At 38.9% G+C, this 22833-nt stretch overlaps 1 protein-coding gene across 1 annotated transcript in view; it reads right to left on the reverse strand.

Annotated features, from left to right (window-relative positions):
- Window positions 1-2376: 2376 nt before the first annotated feature.
- The window catches only part of SNRK (SNF related kinase), a 42415-nt gene continuing 21958 nt past the window's right edge, over window positions 2377-22833 (reverse strand). The window contains exons 4-7 of the mRNA XM_027733331.2: window positions 14504-14645; window positions 11339-11551; window positions 10136-10270; window positions 2377-6230 (exon numbers count right to left, since the gene is read on the reverse strand). Coding sequence (XP_027589132.1) covers window positions 5012-6230; window positions 10136-10270; window positions 11339-11551; window positions 14504-14645 — 1709 coding nt within the window. The 3' untranslated portion in view covers window positions 2377-5011. The remainder of the gene's footprint in view (window positions 6231-10135; window positions 10271-11338; window positions 11552-14503; window positions 14646-22833) is intronic.

The following is a 22833-nucleotide window of genomic DNA, read 5'->3' on the forward strand; positions in this document are numbered from 1 at the left end:
AGACTGATGCCCTGAGAGAAGAGGGATCTCTCTGCCCCCGTTGCTCCATACAAAGCAGTGACGGCCTCTGTCATCACCAGTGTGATGAGGGCTGTGCTGGGGCTGCTTTAGTGCTCCTGGCTCCCAGGCATGCCATGCTGAGCCGAACCTCTCCCAGGCATGAGAGACAAAAACAGATCCTTCTGGCCTGCCCCCTGTATTTCTCAAGAGAGAGTAGTGAGAGGGAGGAAATATAAAGATGTTACACAAGGATTTCCTGAAATTAATTGCTGAAGAGACATGACACATCTGAGAGCCTTGTGAAGTCCCTACAACCTCCTTTTGGTTCTCAGGCCCTCTAAACACAGTGTAATTCTTCCACCATATGGGAAAATAGGGGTCTTCTTTTTTTTTTTAATCTCTACTGTAGTAAGACTTTACTCTGTCACTAATGCAAGGTTCTTGACTTCTAGAAATTGATGTCATTCATATTACATGCAGATAGGCCAAACTGAGTCAACAAGTAATTACAATTTATAGTTTAAAAAAAAATAAATAGCCGGAGCCTGTGCTTCAAGGAAGGAGCAGGCTAAAACAGTTGTTTTAGCTAAAACGCTGCTCCCAGAGAAGGGCAATCCAGCTGTCCCTCCAAACACCATATAGGTGTGAGTTCAGTGGGGGAGTTACTCTGGCTGCAGCCAGTCAGCAGCTGAACAAGTGAGTCACTGTTACGCTTTCCCAAGTACAGTCACATTAAGGTGTTATTACTCAAACACCTTTTATTGAAAGCAAGTCATAATTTGGAATTAGTGACAGACACATCAGTTCTAATTCATTCACAGAAACTTAACCATGGGAAAGGCTATCGGAGTGGCTGGATTGTCTCTAACGTTTGGAAAATTCCCGTTTGCCCATTCTTTTTATTGCCAGGCAGATGCATTGGGATTTTAACCGCTAGCACATTCCTTTACTTGCTAATGAAAAATCCTTCAGAAAAATCTTCCATGAAAAGTAATCTGACCTGCATCTGCCATCTATTGCGATGTTGCTGCTTGGCCTTGCAGTTCTGCTTGGAGGGCAGTACATGTGGTATGTCCTTCCTTGCTCAGGCACCGTCACAGTCCTGTGAACTCCTTGTCTGCTACCACCTCCACCCTGTTTTGCAGTGACTGGACCTGGAAAGCTCTTCAGCACTGGTGAGGTCCCAGCTGCACAAGCCCATGGGTACAGCTCTGCACAAGTGGCCAGGCATAAAGCAACATTAATGGCATATATTCCCATAACCTGTTGGATGGCATTAATCCCCGTGTCTGTACCCTCTCTGGCTGTTACAGTCTGTGCTCCAGGAGCAGTTAACTCACAAGCTCTGTGTTAAATCACTGCAGCAGCGCAGCACGTGCTGCTCCAACCACAGACACCTCTGAGAGGGAACTGGTGCTATGCGTGAGAAGATGTCAGAAGCAGCTCAGAGGCAGCACTGTGCACTGCACTGTGGCACGTACTGGTGGGGCAAAGTGGGCTGGTGCTGCTGTCCCCTCCTCAGCCTAAACTGCCTTTCACAGGGCCTTGGAAAAAGTACAGCAGTGAGCAGCATCACTGTCCTAAGCGCACCTTACGGCACAGCAGTTTGTAAGTGATGACTTACGTTGGGTGTTTTTTTACTATTACCCATTTTACGTTGCAAAGAACAGTAGTGGGTTAGGTCTGGATTAAAAACATTCAATCTATACTGGTGAAACTTCAACTCACGCCTTCATAAATACTACTTCGCACAGCACCTGTGCAGATTTGGCACACAACCCATCAGTCCATCTAACAAGGGCAGCCTGAGAGCACTGAAGCAACTTCCTTCCCCCAAGAGTGGTGTCAGGGCTGGGAGAGGTGTCCCTCCCCTCCCAGGACTATAACAGACACGTGTGGCTGAGATCAGACTCATCTGAGTGACCTGGGCACATGCACAGCAAACATTTTAGCTGAGACTGGAACCCCTCGTGTCCTGTTCTCCAGAGCTGCCAGAAAGCACCGCCACTAAGAGGGTTTAAGCTGCCCAGGTCTAGCACCCATGTCCTCCACCTGAACAGCGGCGTGTCAGGTTTACTAAACCATTCTGAAGTTCTCTAGGAACGGCTACCTCAGCCTTCAGACAAAAAGCTCTTCTAGTAGATGCCAACTGGGACAAAGCCCAAATGAGCAAGTTTGATCTGTGCAAGAGAATAACTGGAAATTCCCAAATTAATGTTCATCCCCACACAAAGTTGGCTTCTTGCAAGGCAACTAAGCTGACATTTCCACTGCTTTCTATTTTAATTTGTGCTGTGCATGGGGACTCAGCCTGGAGCCTGTGCCACCCTGACACCCCGAACGCCAGGAGAAACAAACCGCATCCACATGCTAATCATCGGTTATGCATCAATCAGGATATCACTTTTATTAACTGGATTTTCCATTTCTGTCGCACACCATGAATGTTTATACAGTGAAAAAGCCAAACATTGCTGGAAGCAATAAGATCAGATGATATTTCTGTACCCTCTTAACACACATACATGGATTCTTTCTTGGTGAGAAATTTTTATACTTCTGTTCATTAATGCTGCTTATTTAGACTGCTACTCTTAAAATTCTGTGTCAAGATTGTCACATCTTAAATACAGATTAAGTTGCTAGAGGTACATTACTTTTTTTATATATATTTATATACACACATACAGAAAAATACAAGACTAACTGTTTTTCCACAATATTTACTTTATACACTACTGTAACTATATGCAACTCTTAAAGACACGTTAAGGGGTACAAGAAACTGTTTACTTGCTCTAAATAGTTTGGTCCAATATTATCTTAATGTAGTGGTTATTCTCGCCCTTCCTTTTACGTGACGACATAACACGACGTACACCACATGCACAATCATTCACCTATCAACAAATGGGGAAAGGACAGCACTCAGACTAACACATCTGTACACCCAGAGGTTCAACCAGCCACACACAACTATAAGGCTATAATACAACTATGCAGCATAAATGGTCAACACTGCTGTTCTAAAGTGAGCACCATATATACAGTCGTATATAAAAACATTGGAAACAAAATACACCCGGGGTTAGTTAAAAGGTGCCATTCCAAGGCTGTACATAATATCAGGAAAGAGTATTTACAATACTTGGAAAAAAGCTGCAACAAATAAAGTTTATTGCCAATGCCCTTTTATAAACTCGTCTCCTACGTGGATGTTACGCTCACTGTCTGTGAACCACACATCTCATTTCTGGCCCTTGGTAAGATCCCTGCTCAAAAATATCAAGCAAATATGTTCTATGGCTTCACCCACACATCTACTTTTGTAGCTTTTAACTAAACTGCAACTAGAGTTCAAAAACTTAAAGAAGCAAAACACTTATCCTTTGCCTTGCTCAGGAAGCAGAACCTCAGGAAGGACAGGTAGGCTCGCCAGGAAGGACACCCCACACAACTCCGACTCTCTGAAGCCTTTCAGTAACAAAAAGAGCTGTCGTGAGCTGCACACATCCTGACTGAGTGTAAGCCCCGCTTTGGTGCTCTGCTCCCTCCTCGGCGGACATGAAACGCGCTCTATTTGACCGTTCTGCAAGTGTTACAAGATGCTCAACAGTGTCAAACTCCTTTGGGACACCCAAGGTCTGCCTAGGGCGCTGCTACATAGTACCCCCAGTTTCACTAGCATTGCTTAGAAGACCCAGTGCACAGCATGAAAAAATAAAACATTCTTGCCCTTCCCAAAACTAGGAATCTGCAATATATTTTATTCTAGATAATAAAATTCCACAAAGTTAATTCATCTGGTCAAAAGTATCCTTTTATACAGAAATACTCTAAATCAAGACCTTGCCATGGCAATGGGAAACCCAACAGGAAGGCTGAGAGCTGTGAAATAAACATTTTCCTATAGGCTATTTTAAATGGACTTTATGAAAAAGCGCTATTACTGAGGAAAAATAAGTGGGGAACATGTGGGGAACAGCAGTATTTTAAGTCTTAAAAACAGTAATAATGACAAAAATGTAAATGACAATAACAATTTCAATGTGAATCCAATTACCTAAAGGTTTGCCATCCCTTATTGCCTTCTGGAATCTCAGGGAAGGGAGGAGAGGACAGGGGAGAGGGTTTAAAAGGTAAAAACCTAAAATATTAGATGTCATGATATACTACTAACAAAAGTAATTCATACAAATACTTTATTTTCAGTTAGCGTGTAAAAACTCAGAAGTAGACTTAATAATTTACCTTTGTTATATTAAAAAAGATTGTCTGCTTGTAATATTAACATATTTCTATGGGAGAAAGCTGCCTTACAAATCTACTTGCCTTTTTTTTTTTTTTCAAAAGAAAACTGCCTCTAAGCAAAACAAGATCTTTTCAGTTTGATTTTTGAGCCACAACTTTATCCGTATCATAGCTTAAGACAAATAGGTGTGGGTTTAAAATCATATTTCAAGATCACTAATTTTCAGTGCATCTTTGCTTTGCACAAGCCTTGGAACATCTGAAAGCTCCCTGAAGAGTTTTCAGCATCAAAACATTATTGCTTTGGTTCTGTTTCAGACACATAGAAGTATGCCACATATCACATATTTTAGTTATCACAGAAGGTCAGAACAAGAATTAACATTTCACAGGCAAACAAAAGCTTCTCTCTCTAGTTTAAGTGCAGAACATGAAACTTCTAAGTGCTTCATTTACATTAGGATCCAGATATTTATTTTAATTTAATCCAGATCTTACATAGTAAAATTATAAATGTAAAAATTACACAATAAAGTATTCTGTTTTGTTGAAAAAGAAAAATATATTGGCTAGCAGCATGCAAAGACCATGCATTGTCATACCATCAAGCAAACACAAAATTAAAGTGTAATAAATAACTGCTCAAAGCCCACTTAAAAATCTTAAGACAATAAAAGGGGGTCCGTGACAAGGTGTTTGCAGCTCTGACCAGGAAGAATGATGCTGTCAAGCAGATCGAGCTGTCAGAGTCAGGTCATCGTCAAATGACATGACAACAACTGGTTTGACTGGAGGTACACAGCAGCCCTTCCTTTGGGTTCCGCTGAATATTCACAGATATCATCTTTTCACAGAGAGGTAGTTGTAGCACATTGTTTTTCAAGTTCCTGTTCTTTATCCGTTCCAATTCGTTTGTTGTGTCTGACATTTGGTTGGAAAAAAATTTCAGGCTGCCCAACGACGAAGCCTGGTTTGCGCTTCCACTGGAGCTTATACACATTTTCCATGTTGATTTCTCCTGTACTTTTACACTGGAAAAGGACAGATTGTTTTGAGGATCAATAATGTATTTTGTGCTGCCGTGAATCTGTGAACCCAGGCAAAGGCTCATTAACTTCAGGCTTTCAACCAGTTCCCCTGCACTTCTGGACGACAGCTGCATCGAGTTTCCGGATCCAGCGCATCTCCGGGTGGAACCTGAAGTGTTGTTGGTGCTACCGCTGGAGCCACCAGAGGGACTCCCCCCACCTTTGCTGTTGTCACTCGGACTTGTTTTGTCTACCCCTCCGTTTCCATTGCTTGGTTTGCTTTGTCCACCACCATCTCCCTGGCTGCCAGGTGGCCCTTCGCTACTATCCCGCCTGTGCCAGGAGTAAGTAAACCCACTGTCTTTGTCGAGGCGTCTCCTACTTTCTGAGTCGTCATCGCTCGTTTCTGAGCTGCTGCAACTGGAGCCCCGTCCCTGGCTTTTCCTGCGGTGATAGCGTTTGTGCACGGTGCTGGGTGAGGCAATGTTCATTTTTAACCTGCTCAGCTTTGGCGGTAAGTTCTCGTCCATGTCAAACTCGTCATCAGACTCACCCTCCTCGAATATCTGATTGAGGACTGGCGCACTCTTCCTGGAAGTAAGACGGTTTGTAACCGAAGGCTTACGACGCAGAACAACTTGAGTAGAAAGAGAAATAGGTTTTTTATCTTCCTCATCCTCCTCTTCATCTTCCTCTACTCTGAACAAGCACTTCCGGCCACTTGTGGTAGGTTTTAAGCTCACCGATGGGACAGCCGACAGCGCCGGCCCAGCCAGCTCAGGGATATCTTCCTTCTTGGCTGAATCCCCCAGGGCCTTGCTCCTGTGGCCGTTGAGAACGTTCTCAGCCGTGCGAGCTGGTGACTGAGGAACGGTTGCGTGGGAGAGAGGAGATGCCGTAAGGTCATCCTCCAGGTCTTGGGGGACATCAATTTTTGTTGGCCACGACTGCCTACATAAACAATTATAAAAGATAAATGAGAAGTTAGATCATGGCAAGCATTTCAGAACATGCAAGAAAATGTAGTATCTGCACCAGAGAAACACAAGTACTGCCACACAAATTGGCCTGCTGAGTGGCATGTTTGTAAACAAAAGCACTGAGTGACTGAGCAAAAGAAAATGTTCTCAGAGAATGTGCATTCCTTTACAAATGTTGCTGCTTGAAAGGAACGTCATCTATACAAGAGCATTTGAAATTATGTTGGTTACTGTCAAATGAACGTTTAAGATTTCACTGCTCTCAGAAAATTAATAAAGCTATAACATGAAATAATTGTGTCTCAGTAATCTGAAGTAGGTACAGAACCACCAGAACCTAGAGGAAGGTATAAGCTGATTCAAGCACAACTTAGTATTACAAAGTACTTTTAATCTGAAGTTTCTATTATTTTTCCCCCACAAGTAGTCTTAATATAAAAACTAAGTTAGAATTAACATAAGTGAGACTGAAAGGGTGAGTCAGAAGACACATTTCCTCATTTTCAGTAAGTCTCATTCAGACCAAGCTCTATTCTACAAAGTCCCCTTTAATTTTAAACACACGTGAACTGAGATCACACATTTATTTGTCTTTAGCTGAGCAACTGGAATAATACAGCTGCATGAATTCAGGACTCAAGCTGCTTAAGAATATGACACTTAAATAAACTGTGAATCCAAGTTGAAAATGTATGTCTGTACTAGTGCTAGCTCAAATCAAAACGAGTGTGAATTGGTTTTACAGTTACCAGCAGATGTCTTAACTCCATCATCTAAGCTACTATCTAATGATTTGTATTTGACTTTAAATTTAACATATATTGTAAATTTCCCAAGCTGAAGAGGCAAAGCTGACACCTCTTTGCCCCAGTAGGACTGCACTTGCTGAAGGCTCCCTCTGTAATGGCTGGACAGAAGAGGACCCTGAGGTGTGAGACACCTGTCTACAACAGGTTGTCTTCTGACAACTACCTCCCAAATTGTATGAACTTGAAGAGTAAGTTTTTATTAAAGTTAACATTAAACTCATCAGGCCCAGCTGCAGACTGTTTTGATGTGCTAGCATCAGTTTTGCTTAACCAAGCAGGGATAGAAACACCCACCAGGTCCCTCTAACAGTAGGACCTGGCTGCTCACACACCCACCTAAGCCTGTGGCCTCCCACCAGTTTCCCTCCAGTGAGCAGCTCTACCCGAAGGGAGGCAACACAACCAGCAGCTCTGAGCCCAGACAAGAAGTGAAGCCTTGGCTGAGTCCTCCTTGGTGTGACACCAGCACCCTCCCTCAGGCCCCAGCTGGCTCTAGGAGCGCTGGGAGTCACTGACCCAGTTTTCTGATGACTTGTGCTCTGCTGCTTATTTTAAACACAAACAACTGTCTGTAATTAACAAACAGGACTTAAATAAATTAGAAACATAACTACAAATGTAACAGGAAATGAAGCTCTAAATCTTTCAAGAATTTACCATGCTTTAAGAACAGACTGGTTTGTCAGCAAAAAAAGGAAGAGTTCTGTGGTTGTCACAATAAAGGGCAAATATAGTATCTAACAGGACTGTAGTTGCCAGGCAATAAGCCTCCTCACTACAGTATGTTTATCTCTCATAGCAGCCCATGTTTACCTTCCTTCCCTTCTGCCTCTCCCCTTATTCCCAGCAGGTCTGAGGGGAAGAGTGGGGTAGAAGAGAAGCTCCAGGTTGCAAATTACATTTTAATTTTTGTAAATCTTTTGAAGTCTCAAAATCAAAATAATGCACTACTTTGTTGTCTTTTCCATGAGGTCATTCTATAGAAACACTTTGAACTTATGAACATCATGGAGGCAAGGAAGAGCTACCTGGGATCATTAATAGCAAGGTTTCCTGGGTTTGTACATATGTCCTTGTCATGAAAATTCATATTCTTTTATAAATTCATACAAAGATTTCGATTCACTGAACTTGTTTGTTCCAGTTTCTTATATAACTAGAGCTGCTCTTCTGAAAGAGTGACACTGACGCTAAAAAGAAACCCCAAAACAATTTAAAATCAGACTTTGCAGTTTTAGCATTTCCATTTGAAGGTAAACTCCAGGTTTTCTTCTAAAATAATTTGTTTCATAAGTAATACTTAGTATTAGACACATTTGATTGGATTTCTTTTTGCAAGAAATTGACATAAAAATAAGAGGATGATCCATCATGAGACAACTGCCAAGTGCAAGTTACAGTATTGCCCTTGAAGGGAGATAAGCTCTGTAACACAAAACTCCAGACCATTTAGGATCTGTAGGCAGATGCCTGCAACAATAACTCTTCTAAAGTACTTGTAACCACATAAGATAAAATTTCCTACAGAAGTGACCACTGAGTGAATGACCCTCCAGGGTGTCTCCATCTCCCACCTGGAGATGACAAAGATATTGAAAAGCACTGTAGCGTTTATAGAACAACAACTCATAATTCAGGTAGACAGAATAGTATTCAGAAGAAATGCCTCTAAAATCTCAGCCTAAATCCAAGGTTACAAACAATGAGCACTTTAACCCATTTTCCAAAATATGTGTCCTTAATTTATAAGAAGTGTCCATTTTTTCTAGATTTAACTTGAGGTAGTAGTACCTTACTTTTATCAATTAGACCATGGAAAATATGACTATGCACCTGAAGGTCACCACAGCATTTATGTGCCTATGATAATTCCTATTAAGTGATTTCACATATGACCTTGCACAAGGAAACCTTTGGAATGAACTAGTTATTTTGTCTTTCTCTCTAAATCCTACAGATAGATTAACAACAGAGAAGGTGTTACTAGAGTTAGTAACTCTAATATTCTTTTCCCATTATGAGAGTAGCTAATAACAGTTACCAATAATACTTTACCAAAACCTAAAAAGGCAACTTTGAAATCACTGGAGCTTACAGGACAAAAGTTAATGGAAATGCCTCAGTACATCCTCCATCTTCACTGGAACGATTATCAAGATGAATAATCAATATTTTTTCCAATACCAGGAGATTCCTAGGCATAGTCTTCATTTCCTGAGTTAAGTGTTAAACACAATGTCTAAGAAAAATAACTGCTCAAAACTTGCATCCTCTGTGATCAGTGTGCAAGTGCAAACTATACTATTTGCCTTGTATTTGGTTTTGGGGGCTTTTTTGCATGTTTGGTTGGGATTTTTTTAAAGCATGTCCTGTTGTAACTGAAAATATGGGATGCTTTGATAACTGGTGCCAGAGCAAATGGACTGGTTGAACATATCAATACCAACTACATTCCAGAAGCCCACTTCCCCTTTTACTGTGTTACAGGCTGAAGCTTTGAAAATCTCAGGGAGTCTTACTATAAGGTTACTTAGATCATATCTTTGTCAAACAAAAAAGAAAAATCTATTGCCATGTCTTTAAATGACTAATTAAAGCAGTAAATTCAAGTTTTGCTTAGACAACAGTCACATCAACTGACATGAAAAAGAACATAACCTACAGATCAAATTTAGAGTGATTTCTCATTTATAACTAATTCTCCATCAGCATGTTTATGGATTATGCAACAAGTTTTTCTCCAGGGATATTACATAACACAATTTGTATGAGGAACTGAAGGTCAATGAACAAGCCCTTTTTTAGCAAGTGTGAAAACTTGCTTCTTCAGGTACAGACTTCAAATTGATTAGTCATTTCCTGACAATGGTAGGAATTGAAAATATTATTGGTAATTGATTTCTGAACAGCTTCTGAAGTGTCCACAGCACTTTAAAGACATTTAAAATTTGCAATGAGTAAGTATTTTACTGTTTTTAAGAAAGCAGTACTTGAGCAATTCAATAATATTCTCATTAAGCCAAGTTTAAAAAGAAAAAAAAAGCCATTTAGATTCCTAAACTCTCACCTGAACTGAGCTTTGATGTTGCTGGGGCTTGCAGATCTGGTCTGAATTTCCTTCTCTTGTTTTTCTCGCAGGATCCTTTCAGCTAGTAAGAAGTAAGTAGCAGTGATGTGATTGTATTTGTTAGTTTCCAATGCCCTGAGGAAAGTACAGAACATGAAATAACCCATAAAATCAATGGTTTCTGAGAACTGCACGTGCATCTCACAGCTTGCTGTACTTCCCATAGCAGGAAGAGCAGAACTGCCTATTTTTGATGTTTTGATAAGCATGTCTTAGTTTTACTAAAAATAAAGAGCCAACAAATCTAGTAATTTCAACTATAGTTGGATGAGGACATCCTCAGAATATCATCCAAAAAAAGTAAGGAATTCTTTTTTATTTTACATTCTTTAAGGTATAAAGTGTTTTTCATTAATGTTATGCACCAATGATGGGCTTTCCCACTGGCACATATAATCACGAAGTACTAATATTTGATTATGCAACAAATGGAGGGAAAAAACCTTCATTATTTTAGGGCTGCACATTGAGTTTATAGTAAAATTAAGTTCATAAGCCAGTAAGCATCACTCAGACACTCTAACAGAAAGGATGCCACTGATACACAGCTAAAGCTTAAGAAGTGAGACTGCTGCATCCCACTCCCCATCAATGGTAATATACTAACAGTTTTTTCCAGCTTCAACACATACAATTAAAAAAAAAAAAAATTGAGACCTTTCAATTTCGGGAATATTTTAGAAATTTGGTAGTTTTAATCTATTAAAAAAAACTATGTAGCTTTCTAGCAAGTTCACTCAGTAACAGTGACTTATGCATTACAAAAGGAATAATATTTTAAATTAACAAATATTCAGGTACGCTGGAAACGTGCTAAGAGGAAAATGCTAGAATTTATCACTTCCAAATATGCATGAGAAACAAAGCACAAGTAAAAGCATGGATTCCAAAGCAGTTAAGTTTACTCAAGATGGCAAACTATTGCAGGAATCAAACATTTTCTTGAAGTTTTTCCTAAGTTTGGGTATACTTAAGTATTTCTGATCCCACAATATCCTGTCACAGAGCAAGCCTGTCACACCTCGTCTGTTAACTGAATGGCCTGAAATTTAATCACCGAAGTGCCCCAGGTTCTCATGCCATTATTTAATCAAAAAAGAGAGATGCACAGAACAAACTGCATATGGAGAACTGACAACTTACTCCACTATTGTGTCTCGGTCTGCGATATCACCAAGGACCATGCGCTGTATTATACTGTTGTGCTCCTCCTCAGACAGATTTTTGTACGATACAAGAGGAATATTGTACTTTGTTGCAGGAGATGGATCAACCCCTTGGAGCCATGCGTGGTTTTCAATCTCTTCCAAAGATGCCCTTCGCTTCGGGTCTCTCTGCAACATCCGTGTAATTAGACTGTGAATGAAAAACAAATCTAAAAAAATGCACTCGCGTTTTTTAAAAAAGTAGCTCTTGTATGAGCAACATTAGGAAGACATTGTCTGCTCTCAGTTCACATAGATCTTTAGAAGTCTCTACAGTAAACAATGTGATGGGAAATTATTTAGTCTCAAAGACACTTCAAATATTGCTGAAACAAAACAAACCATTTACCTATTAAAAACTATAAATATCATAAACACTGCAGTTTTCATTTAGATTGGATTCGGTGCTTAGATTCTTAATCTGATTTTTCTGGTTTGTTTCTTTTTAATAGGTCTTATAGGGCAACAGTCACAGATGGCCTATTGGCTAGTCAGTAAAGTGACAGAAATGTAAATTTTTATTATTGCTGCTGTCAACAAGAATATGGAATGGTAAGATAAGCAGAAATATTTTATTTTGAAGTAGGTATCAGACACTGGGGTCTTCAGTATCCTTGGAAAAACTGTGATCTGTTCTACCCACAGAGAAAAACAAACAAACAAACCAGTACACTCTCTGGGATGATGTACTGACAAACCTGCTAACGGGTTGTGATACTGAGTTTTCACAAATGCTGGAAAGGAAGAGCATGAATCCCCCAAGTAAACAGAAAAAGATGACTTGATTGGCATAGCACATCTCTGTTCACTTACTATACGTGAAAAATTCTTGGGGAAGGTATGTTTGGTTTCGTTCAATAAATATGGATATACAGTTTTGATGCCAAGGTTTCAATGAAACTTTATTGTTCCAGCATGTTCTCCAGTTCTCACATAGAGCTTTTTATTGCACTAACTATACTATACAATGCAACTTCAAACTGCAAGGCCACACAACTCACAAAGGCAATCACAATTCCTTTAATTTTTTTTTTTTTTTCTGGTGTGAGATGATGTATGGAATCATGGAGGTTATTTCAACCTTCTTAAAAAATTCTACAGTAAACAAAGAACACCACATTTATTCTTAGTAGCTGTGGTCTCTGCCTTTACCAAAAGGAAAGGCAGGATGAGACATGAGAGCCTTGAGTTTCTTTGCTTTTGTTCATATTATGACAGAAAGACATATTATTCATATTGTTCATATTATGACAAACTACATACTTAATCTGACTTTTTTAGTAAACTACACCTGTAGTAAAACTGCACAAACATACCACATGTGCCTCCTTCTTTAAGCTTATTTATGCATCTCGAACCACAAATGCTTTCGCTCCAAGACGGATGTTTAAACATTCCCAGAGTTTCTTCCCTAAGACAACATAACCTATAGAGGACCTGGATAACTGATCGTACATCGTCGATGCACCGCATAGGGAAAGCAGATCTACTTGGACATTTAAGCAAATTAGTGTTAGCCAATATATTCAGCAGAAGCCTGCAAAAGTTAAGTTTCCTGGCCTCAGCACAGCATGCAGCATCTCAAGAGATGTATTTGATACAGTTCACTGATAAGAGCTCTCTCTTAACCTCTTCCTGTATTTTATTTTAAACCTCTTCCTGTATACTGAGTTCTTCAAGCTGACAGCAGCTTTTCTGTCTTACTGGAGATACTAAACACTAATGACATGAAAGAAAACCAGCTATGGCACAGAATTATAGAATTATTAAGGTTAGAAAAGACTTCTGGGTCCAACCACTAAACTAGCACCACCATGCCCACCACTAAACTATGTCTCTAAGCGCCACATCTACATGGTTTTTGAACACCTCTAGAGATGGTGAGTCCATCACTTCCCTGGGCAGCCTGTTCCAATGTTTGACAAGAAGTTTCTCCTAATATCCAGTCTAAAGCTTGAAGTCATTTGCTCATCCTACCACTTGTTATCTGGGAAAAGAGGCAGACTCCCATCTTGCTACAGCCTCCTTTCAGGCAGTTGTAGAGGGTGATATGGTTATCCCTGAGCCTCCTTTTCTCCAGGCTAAACAACCCCAGCTCCCTCAGCTGCTCCTCATAAGAGGAGCTTGTGCTCCAGACCCTTCACCTGCTTTGTTGCCTTTCTCTGGACTTGCTCCAGCTCTTCAATGTCTTTCTAGAGGCCCCAGAACTGAACAAGCACTCAGGGGGAGTCCTCACCAGTGCTGAGTACAGAGGGACAATCACTGCCCTAGTCCTGCTGGCCACGCTATTGATGGTACAGGCCGGGATGCTGTTGATCATGTTATGCATTAGATTCCTGGACCACACAGATGACAAGTGAAGAGAGGAATGGTCATCATGACCACAGCTGTAACAGATTTCATTCTTTGTCAAATAACAGAATTCTAGATGCTACTCTAGTTTTTTGACTGGACCAAATTAATTTTTCAAGCACTTATAAATGCATCTGGGCCTTCATATTGAAAATTAAAAGATACTTTACTGCAGATTAAAGAACCCAAACAAACAATGTAAAAGTGATGCAACTGGGATATATATTAAAAGGACTGAAGAGGTCATTAACCAATAGGGAAATATGGAAAATACTGCAACATCGGAAACAAAATTAAAAAGCTCCAGTGAACACTGCAGGAAAAACAATACATCAAAAAGAACCATGATTCCCAAGTGGCATACAATATTTGCAGGCAGAATATTTTTCTCCCTGGATTGTCTAGAATGTTGATTTGGAGTTGCAATTTCAGTAGAGATGAGCAAAACTTGCTTTGTAATATCCATGGCTTTTGACAACTTATTTTTTGGACAGAAATTGATAGGAAGCAGTACCTTCTTAAGCCCTGCCACTAAATACTGTCAACATCTGGTAATTTGTCCAGCAACAGAGTTGGCCAAAGGCAATCAGTAGTAGCTTCTTCGATCCTTTATAAAATTAATGACAACTGAGAGACATAAAAGAACAGTATCAAGGAGTACTCCACCCTGATAATATGGTATGGGAAACTCCCAAAGGTGGTGAAAGTCCACTTCTATGGATGCTTCCAAGTTCTTTAGTACTCTACTTACTCTTTACATTCTTTGGACACATGAGGCGGCACTGTGTATTTGCAGTCCATTATCATAGTCAGAGTTTCACTGTCGTTTGCTTCTTGAAATGGTGGCTGTCCACAGACCAACATGAAGAGGATGACTCCCAAACTCCATATATCTGTAAATATATAGTACATACTTTAAAAAGAAAAACAACTGTTAAGGATACAGATATAATTATCATCAAAGCCATGAAATATTCTTGAAATGCATACAGGGCTGATTACTACACTCTTGATTATGAGCATTACTTACAGAAATTGCAATTCCACTCAAGTACAAAATACTGCACTTCCATTGTTTGACAGCTTTTATAGTTTTTGAGGGGAAAAAAATCAGAATTCACGACTTCAAGAATGTGTAACAGTTTGAGATGCATTAACACCTTTGACAGTGTTAGATAAAGCTGAAAATAATTTGGTCACTCATTCATTACCCTTTTGTTAATAGGTAGGCATGGGTTATTAAAGAGATCTGTATTCAAAGCACATTCCTTTCTGAAGGACTAGCATAACTTTTCTCTGTATTGTTTACATGTTACTCTATGATGGAAGAAATTACAAAGAAAGTCACTTAGTTCAATAAGACTGATTTAGCTATGTTTTCCCTTCAGTGGTGGTGTGTTGCTTTAAAATGTGTTTCTTCCAATGGTAAGTAAGAAATTAGATTATGTAAAACCAACTTCTTCTACCAATGATACTACAAAGTGTGGGGTAGCGGGTTTGGGGGTTGCTTTGGGGTTTTAAATATCCAAACATAACAATTAACAGTGATTTCTACTACACTCTGGGAGTCTTCTTGTTTCCTTCTAATTCCTGCTCATGTAAAATAAACACTTAACAAATTTCTTGTTCCCCAGTGAAATGACATACCAAAAGATGAAAAAGAAGCACTTCAGGGCATGAAGCCCTGTAGTTGATTTCTACTTAGTGCAAAAGGTAATACTTAGTTCACATCTTTATTAAGAGTCTGCCCAAAAGAAAATATTTCTTAAGTCTCATTGCATTCAGTACAGGAAGTGTAAGTATTGAGAAATGTATCATATTGCAGAAAAATAAATAACTCGCTCCAATATGTGCTTAGAAAAAAGGCCACATTCAAACTTCAGCTACAACTCCACGCTCTGGAAATTTCAGTTGCAATTTTGGGTCTTACACCCTTAGCATTTCACAGATCTGTGTCCAGTAGAACCAAGCAAACAGCTGAGGGTGAGAAATGATCAGGCAGGCATCTCCTGAGGAAAGAGGGGAGAGCAGCTAGCAGCGGCCTAGGAAGCAGAGCACACCCACTCTTTCCTGGCAAGGCTTGCAAGAGGGAACCACCCTAAATTATCTACTCAACTGCATCTTGCTTTCTGTGTCCCATTCAAAATACTCGACATGCATTTAATGCTGAAGGATGGCTACAATTTTATTCAATAACCTAAATCACACAGATTCATCCCTAGAACAATTACTCATTTTGCTAGTTACAACCCATTCTTCATATGGTTTAGCTGACAGAGGAATAGAAATACTACATGGTAATTTTCTTTAGAGCTCTAATTTGTAGTAAGTGGATGCTATTAACTCGGACAATTACTGGATTTCTGTTAAGCTACTAGGGCCTCAGTCCTGTAGGTACTGAGCATTTTGAGGCTGGTACATCACATCAGGTATACCTGCAAATGCAGCGTGACTATCCCCATGTTTACAGATTCAATAAGTGCTTTAATACTTTGGTAGCCTGGTGCCATAAAGCTGGTGTTCTCGAATACAGGATTTTAAAAACCCTCATAAGACAGAGAGGCAGTTTCACCTAAGAGGTCCACCTCTAATTTTGTAAGCTACTTACATCTTTCTCCTGCTGTTTAGTTTCAAAGCAGCCAAAAGTTTTTGTGCATTATCTATCTGATTACAACCATACAACTGATTACAAGAAGTTTTTGCAAGCACAAAAGACGTGAATTTATACATAAGTAATCATCTTTTGAATATCAATGTCCTTCCTAGATTTTTAACTGTGTCTAAGATCTATTTTGTGACATGATCTATTCTAGTATTTTGTTCAATACTCCCCCCACAACAAAATGTTTCATGTCTCCTTTTAGCATTAAGTATTTTAGAAGAGTCCACATAGTTTTCATTATTACAGACAAATTATATTTGCTATACTAAAACAATAAATATTGGCTAAATTTAAGCCAGGACAAAAATATTGGGCAAAATATTGAGCAAAATAATTAAACCGTAGGTTAAATAAGCATATGAAAAGTTTAAACAGAAGGAAAAAGACAATATTGTAAGAAATCAACCTTAAAAACAATAATACAGTCCTGAGGAAAGGACAGTAATCAAAGTAAGACAACAATTAAAGTTCCATGAACTCATCATAGATAGGGAAACTCTACCAGACCTTGAAATTTCAACTGCATTGAGCAGATACTGAACATCCTTAAGTATTTTCTGTTACAAAGCAGTCTCCTAATCTGTATTCTATTTTACACACATGGCTTCTTCTCTGGGCTATACATACACTTCACTGTATTTCAATAGGATTTGAAAGGATATGTGATGAGAGGTACAGTTTTAGTTTTCCAAAAGTTATTTAGGTAAATATGTATGTACGTTTACTTTATAAAAATAAAAAACACTTTTTAGAAGCAAAATCCATCGATTCTCTAAATGAAAAAAGAAAAATTACTATTCTTTGCTATAATACAATGTCTAGTTAGACATCAACCTGTATGTTTTGACAAATAAAACAGTAATTACTGATTAGGTGGCACATAACAGAGAATTTTGCAATCTTTTTTTCACTTGTTAGTATACTTTGTACTCTGTACCCATGTGTCTTTCCAGATAAGAAGGGCTGCAAATGGTAAAATGAAATCATTTTTTTTAATACAACTGCATGAAAAATAGAAAACAAACTCTTGCTAATAATGAAATATCAGTCATGCTTTGAACTGCTACTGGATTTCATTGTATCATGCATTTTGTTTAATGCACAAAATATACACTAAAAGGGAATCGTGCATGCAGAAAAATTTTTGTTAGAAACTAAAAATAGTGCTTTAGACCTTTTGACCTTATCATATTATCTAGATACTCTTATGCTCTCAGTGAAGAGCACTAGGGCAGCAACAACTACATTTTACCTCACTCTTACACACTACAGGCAAAGTTATTATTTTATTATTATCCTTTTCTGAATAATGTGTATTTCGTTACCCTGCCAGCATTGCAGACACTTATTCTGATGTGACCAAGAAATAACAGTGGACAGCAACAATTACATAGCTTTTATTCTCATCCTATTTTTATAGCTGTGGCTGAAGATCAACTTCATTGCACCTACGGCCAAGGCGACTAAAATGACTCAGTTTGGAGTGTCACGGACAGAGCTGAGCAGACTAAGCAAACTGAAGAGTATGCTAATAACCAGGAATCAAGAAAATAATGTGCCTAAGAAAGTCTAGTCTACATGTGAACATTGAAAAATCACTGGGACGCTTAGTGCAGAGCTTATTATGTCAATAATAACAGATGTCATCTTCGCAACATCTTCACAAGCCCTCCATTGTATATACAAATATTGTATTATAGGAAGTCTCTCCTCCTTTATGGAAGTAGAGCCAAGCCTTTGGATTTCTGCAGGTGTACTAAGAGAACACATTCAAGAGTTCTGTCCTGCCCTCTCCCATTGAGGGGCTGCTCCCTCATCCCCTCTTCTATGCCACAGTTTAACTAGACCAAATCACTTGTTTGCAACTCCTCATGCAACTAAAGACAACCAACCAGATGACAGATGCAACATCTGTAACAAGGCTCTTTCTGGTCCACTGCAACTTGCCACCTTGTTAAAGGTACAGGTACAACAGAAGATGCACATGTTGCTACAGATGCATTTGCTTACAGAAGTTTTTGATACTCTTCGAAAAAGTTGTGTGACCATCAAGCTCAGTCCTATGTTTTGCCATCAAGCATTTCAGGCAACAATCTGTGGGTGTTTGTTTAAAAAACAAAATAAAACAAACACTTAATGAATCACCATAATCGTGAATTGCAACAATCAGGAGGGTGTTCCCAGCAGGTCAAGGAAGGTGACCCTTCACCTCTGCCCAGCACTGGTAAAGCCGCACCTGTAGTGTTGGGTCCAGTTCTGGGCTCCTCAGTGCAAGACAGAGACAGACTTACTGGAGGGAGTACAATGAAGGGCCATGAAGGTGATGGACTGGAGCATCTCTCCTGTAAGTAAATGCTGAGAGAGCTGGGATTGTTCAGCCCCAAGAAGGGAAGACTTAGGGGGAGCTTATCAATGCATATAAGCACATGAAGAGAGGGTGCCCAGTGGCAGAACCAGAGGTGATGGGCACAAACTGCAACACAGGAGGTTCCCACTGAACATCAGGAAACACTTTTTCACCATGACCAGGGTGACCAAGCACTGGCACAGGCTGCCCAGAGAGGCTGTGGAGTCTTCACCCTTGGAGATATTCAAAAGTCTCCTGGACAGTGTGTGGGGAACTGTCTCTAAGTGCTCCTGCTTGACCTGAGGATTACACCAGATGACCTTCAGAGGTACCCCACCAGAGGAGGCAGCACCAACAGGAAAACTATGCTTCCTTTTGCCCATGAGAAGAAGCACATCCTAGGTGTCCATTTGAGAAACTGAAAGCATGACAGCCCAGTGAGAACTAAAATAATGTTGACAGCATCAACACACAAAACTTGAATGTTCCATTTAAACCAGCACAGGGCTGTCACAAGTCTGCTATAAAACAATTATTTTTCACACCTAACATCAAACATAAAGAATAGTAAGTGTAAAGGAAGCAGTAAGAAGAGCTGACGTAAAATAGGAAACAAATTTTCTAACTTATTTTGAAATATACAAATCCTGCAAAAACAATGGAAAAATGGAACCGGTATATAACAAGTGGATTACTCACTGATATTTTAAATTACCACAATTATTCAGACAACAGCTGTGTGCATTCCTAAACAAAATTTGAACAGTAGCAACAGTATCTTGCCCTTCCCAACCTACCACAAAATTTCATATTGGCACTTTTTCCAAAACTACAAATTTTTTTTTATTTTATGAAATAAAAAAAAAAAAAAATAAAAAAAAAGTTTGTTTTTTTTTCTGGCAGATCTCAGTTTCCAGGACAACAGAAATCTCTGCAAGTTTTGCATTATTAAGTTTTTATTTTGCATATATTGAAGACAGTTTTAGCTTGATAGGTAACAACACCAAAAATGGGGAATCATCTCCTCCTTGTAAAAGGGATGCATAAACTTAAGAGTTAAAACTCTTACTTATTTGTGGTGATATGGTTTGAAGCTGGCTCCCTGCCAAATCTCCAAACCTTACCATTTGTAAATCTCTCTTCTAAATTTAAAAAGGTGACATGCAGTCCCAACATACAAATAAGTTTAAACATGTTGGTCTGCTAGTCTTCAGCACAATTCAAAATCCAAGGTTTAGTATCTGAAGTCTTCAACGCAGATATTCCAAAATAATGAGTTAATACCCACATACCCTTTTGAAAGATTTAAAAGATCGGCAGTTAAACGACTATATGGTACATAAATAAGAAATGCTGATGTTTGGACCCAATTATTAATTTTAAACCATTCCATACTTGCAAAAATAAACAAACAAAAAAAAATCAATCCTGTATATCTACTTTCCACTTTTCTCTACTGGAGATGTATACCTGCATATTTTTCAGTCAAATTCAGAAAATATACTGCACAGAACCTAAAGAAATTAAAATGCCTTCTCTTTCAAGATACCATTTTTATTCACCAATTTCATGTAATAGCCGCAGTTCATTCTGGAGAATTCTTTGTTTCCAGAATAGTGCCATCTGGCTGAAAGATACAAGACCCATGTTGCCTTTCTCTTAGAAGAACTAGTAAAGGAGAATCAGAAGTTATTTTATTATAGTGCATATTTATCAAATTTTATTTTTTTACACAAAGCCACACACAAGAATGTTCCTTGCCATACTGTTCTGTGCTGCCATTATCAGCACTGCTCTATTAATCTTTCCTATTAATAAAAGGAAAACTCATCATCTGTCCTCTGGATCCCAAAGACTCTAAGGACGATGAAGATGGTTTGTACTCGACTGATCAAGAGCTTTGATCAACAGCTGGTTGTTGAGACGATTTCTGCTCACATACCAGGTGTGGCAAAATGGGCATAACTCCTGCTGGGGAGACCACTTCCATCAGCAGAGCACAAAATGGCACCTTGATCTTTCATTTCAAAGTCCCAAGGATTTACAAAAGTGTTTTCACTCAAACCAAGCAAAAGCATCAGTCAAGACACAGTGATTCTGATTTGGTCAAAAGCCACCACTGTGACAAGACAGTTGCATGAGCACATTAGAAGGATGCTGGGGCAGCAATGAAATTAAAAGCCTGACATCTCAAAGCAAGGCTTCAAAAAAAAAAAAAAAAAAGAGAAAAGTAGTGTCTCTTTATTAGACCAGCTAATAACTGGGGAAAGGAGGAAGAAAAATAACTCAAAGCTTTAAGAAAGAGAAGTTTTACTTTAGATCTCCACATACTTGCGAAAGCATACTTTTTTGTTTTTTAGTGAACATGGTCCTTAAAGTATGTTCTTAATTTTATATACCTTATCAACTCAGGGCAAAAATCCTAGCTGAGACAGTTTCCTGCTTTCACACATTATTAGAAACTGTAGATACACAATTAAAAGCAAATAAGACAACATCTACTTACACTTTTACCCAGTCACTAAATAGCACTGGCTCACTAAAAGGGTCACATAAGCACCAGAGGCAAAAGTCCCCTCACAAAGTAGAGTGAAGAACTCTACTGACAGGACCTGAAGGCAGAGCAAAACTGTTTCTTTGAGACCTGTCAAATAGGCTGGACCATTTAAAAAAAATTTCACCTTCATTTCAATGCAAATATGGTTTGACCTACAGTATACACAGTAAAGAACTCTGCAGAATCTACCTCTCCTCCATATCCCTGATACACCATTTTAAGATAATGTATTAACTATGGTGCTGTGTTAATGCTCAAAAAAAGTTACCAGGTTTTAGACAAAACTTTTAGATTTTGTAACAAATTTAAACACATAAAGGAACAGGTTTTGTACACAAAGCTCCTGGGTCAACAACTCAGCATATGCTTTCATATGTACTCCCTTCTCACAGCTCAGAACTCACGTGCCAGTGCCAGTTCTAGACTGGAGACCTTTATTTTAAGGAACATAGGGAAGAGAAGGATTACAGAGATCCACCTGAGCAGATTTAAACAATAATTTATTTTTCACAGCTTCAAGTTCTTTTGCTACTCTTAGTTATTACCAATTAGCAGATGAAGGCTTTATGAAAACTGCTTACTTCTCCTCCCCTTCAGTGGTCATTTAGTTTGCTCTCTTTAGAAAACTGATGGAAAAGTAGAAATTAGGCCTGACCTGTGGCGTGATAGGCCTGTAAAACTTCAAATTATTATGGTGAGGGAAGGCACAGTTCTATACTGCAGTGGCCAAAATCACAGCCTCTTTCAAAAGCACACTGAAGACCCCAAGATGCAATTTTGCCTTTAAATTGGGTACTAGTAACTTGAAACTGTCATTGCTATAACATGAATAAAATAAAAGCAGTAGTAGCTAGCTGCAGTAACTTTTTTTGTTTTCTAAGCCATTAAATAATGTTGATCAGGAAAGGACTGTGAACCATGACAACCAGGGCTGTTTATACGCAACTTCCTTACATAACTTGAAGTCACTGTCATAGAAACCAAATTACATCATTAGCTGTCTCTGTTACCAGTCTTAAACACAGGGTGGTCAAACATCTGTCATGTTCAAGTCTGTACACTGAACAAAACATATCCATATTCATCTGCTCCACCACTGAGCTGCGCTTTACCATTTCATTAGCCACTTACTGCTTTCTAAAGTTCCTGATCTACTAAAACAAGCACTTCAGATTTCAGAAAGTTACAACTTAAATGACACAGGGGATCCTTATAGCTTCAGATTCACTCAAATTTCTACTGTTCCTCAGAAGTCAGACACTTGTCACACTTTATATATGCTACGTGAATTTGTGATTCTAACTAAAACCCCATACTAATTTTGGAACAGACACATTTGCATTTACATACATAAAGTAAATTGAATCGGCTTATTGAAATTGTTTATTTCAAACCTTGATGGGAAAAAGGGTTGGGTTTTTTTCCCCTCCTAATTTAAATTTAGAACTGCTTCACAGTTTACACAGTGTATATTGCTCAGCTAAGATGGATCTTTCCACAGAAAGTCTGCTTCTT

This window comes from Pipra filicauda, unplaced genomic scaffold, assembly GCF_003945595.2.
Source record: "Pipra filicauda isolate LSUMZ 115617 unplaced genomic scaffold, ASM394559v2 scaffold91_size2508729_pilon, whole genome shotgun sequence".
Lineage (NCBI taxonomy): Eukaryota > Metazoa > Chordata > Aves > Passeriformes > Pipridae > Pipra > Pipra filicauda.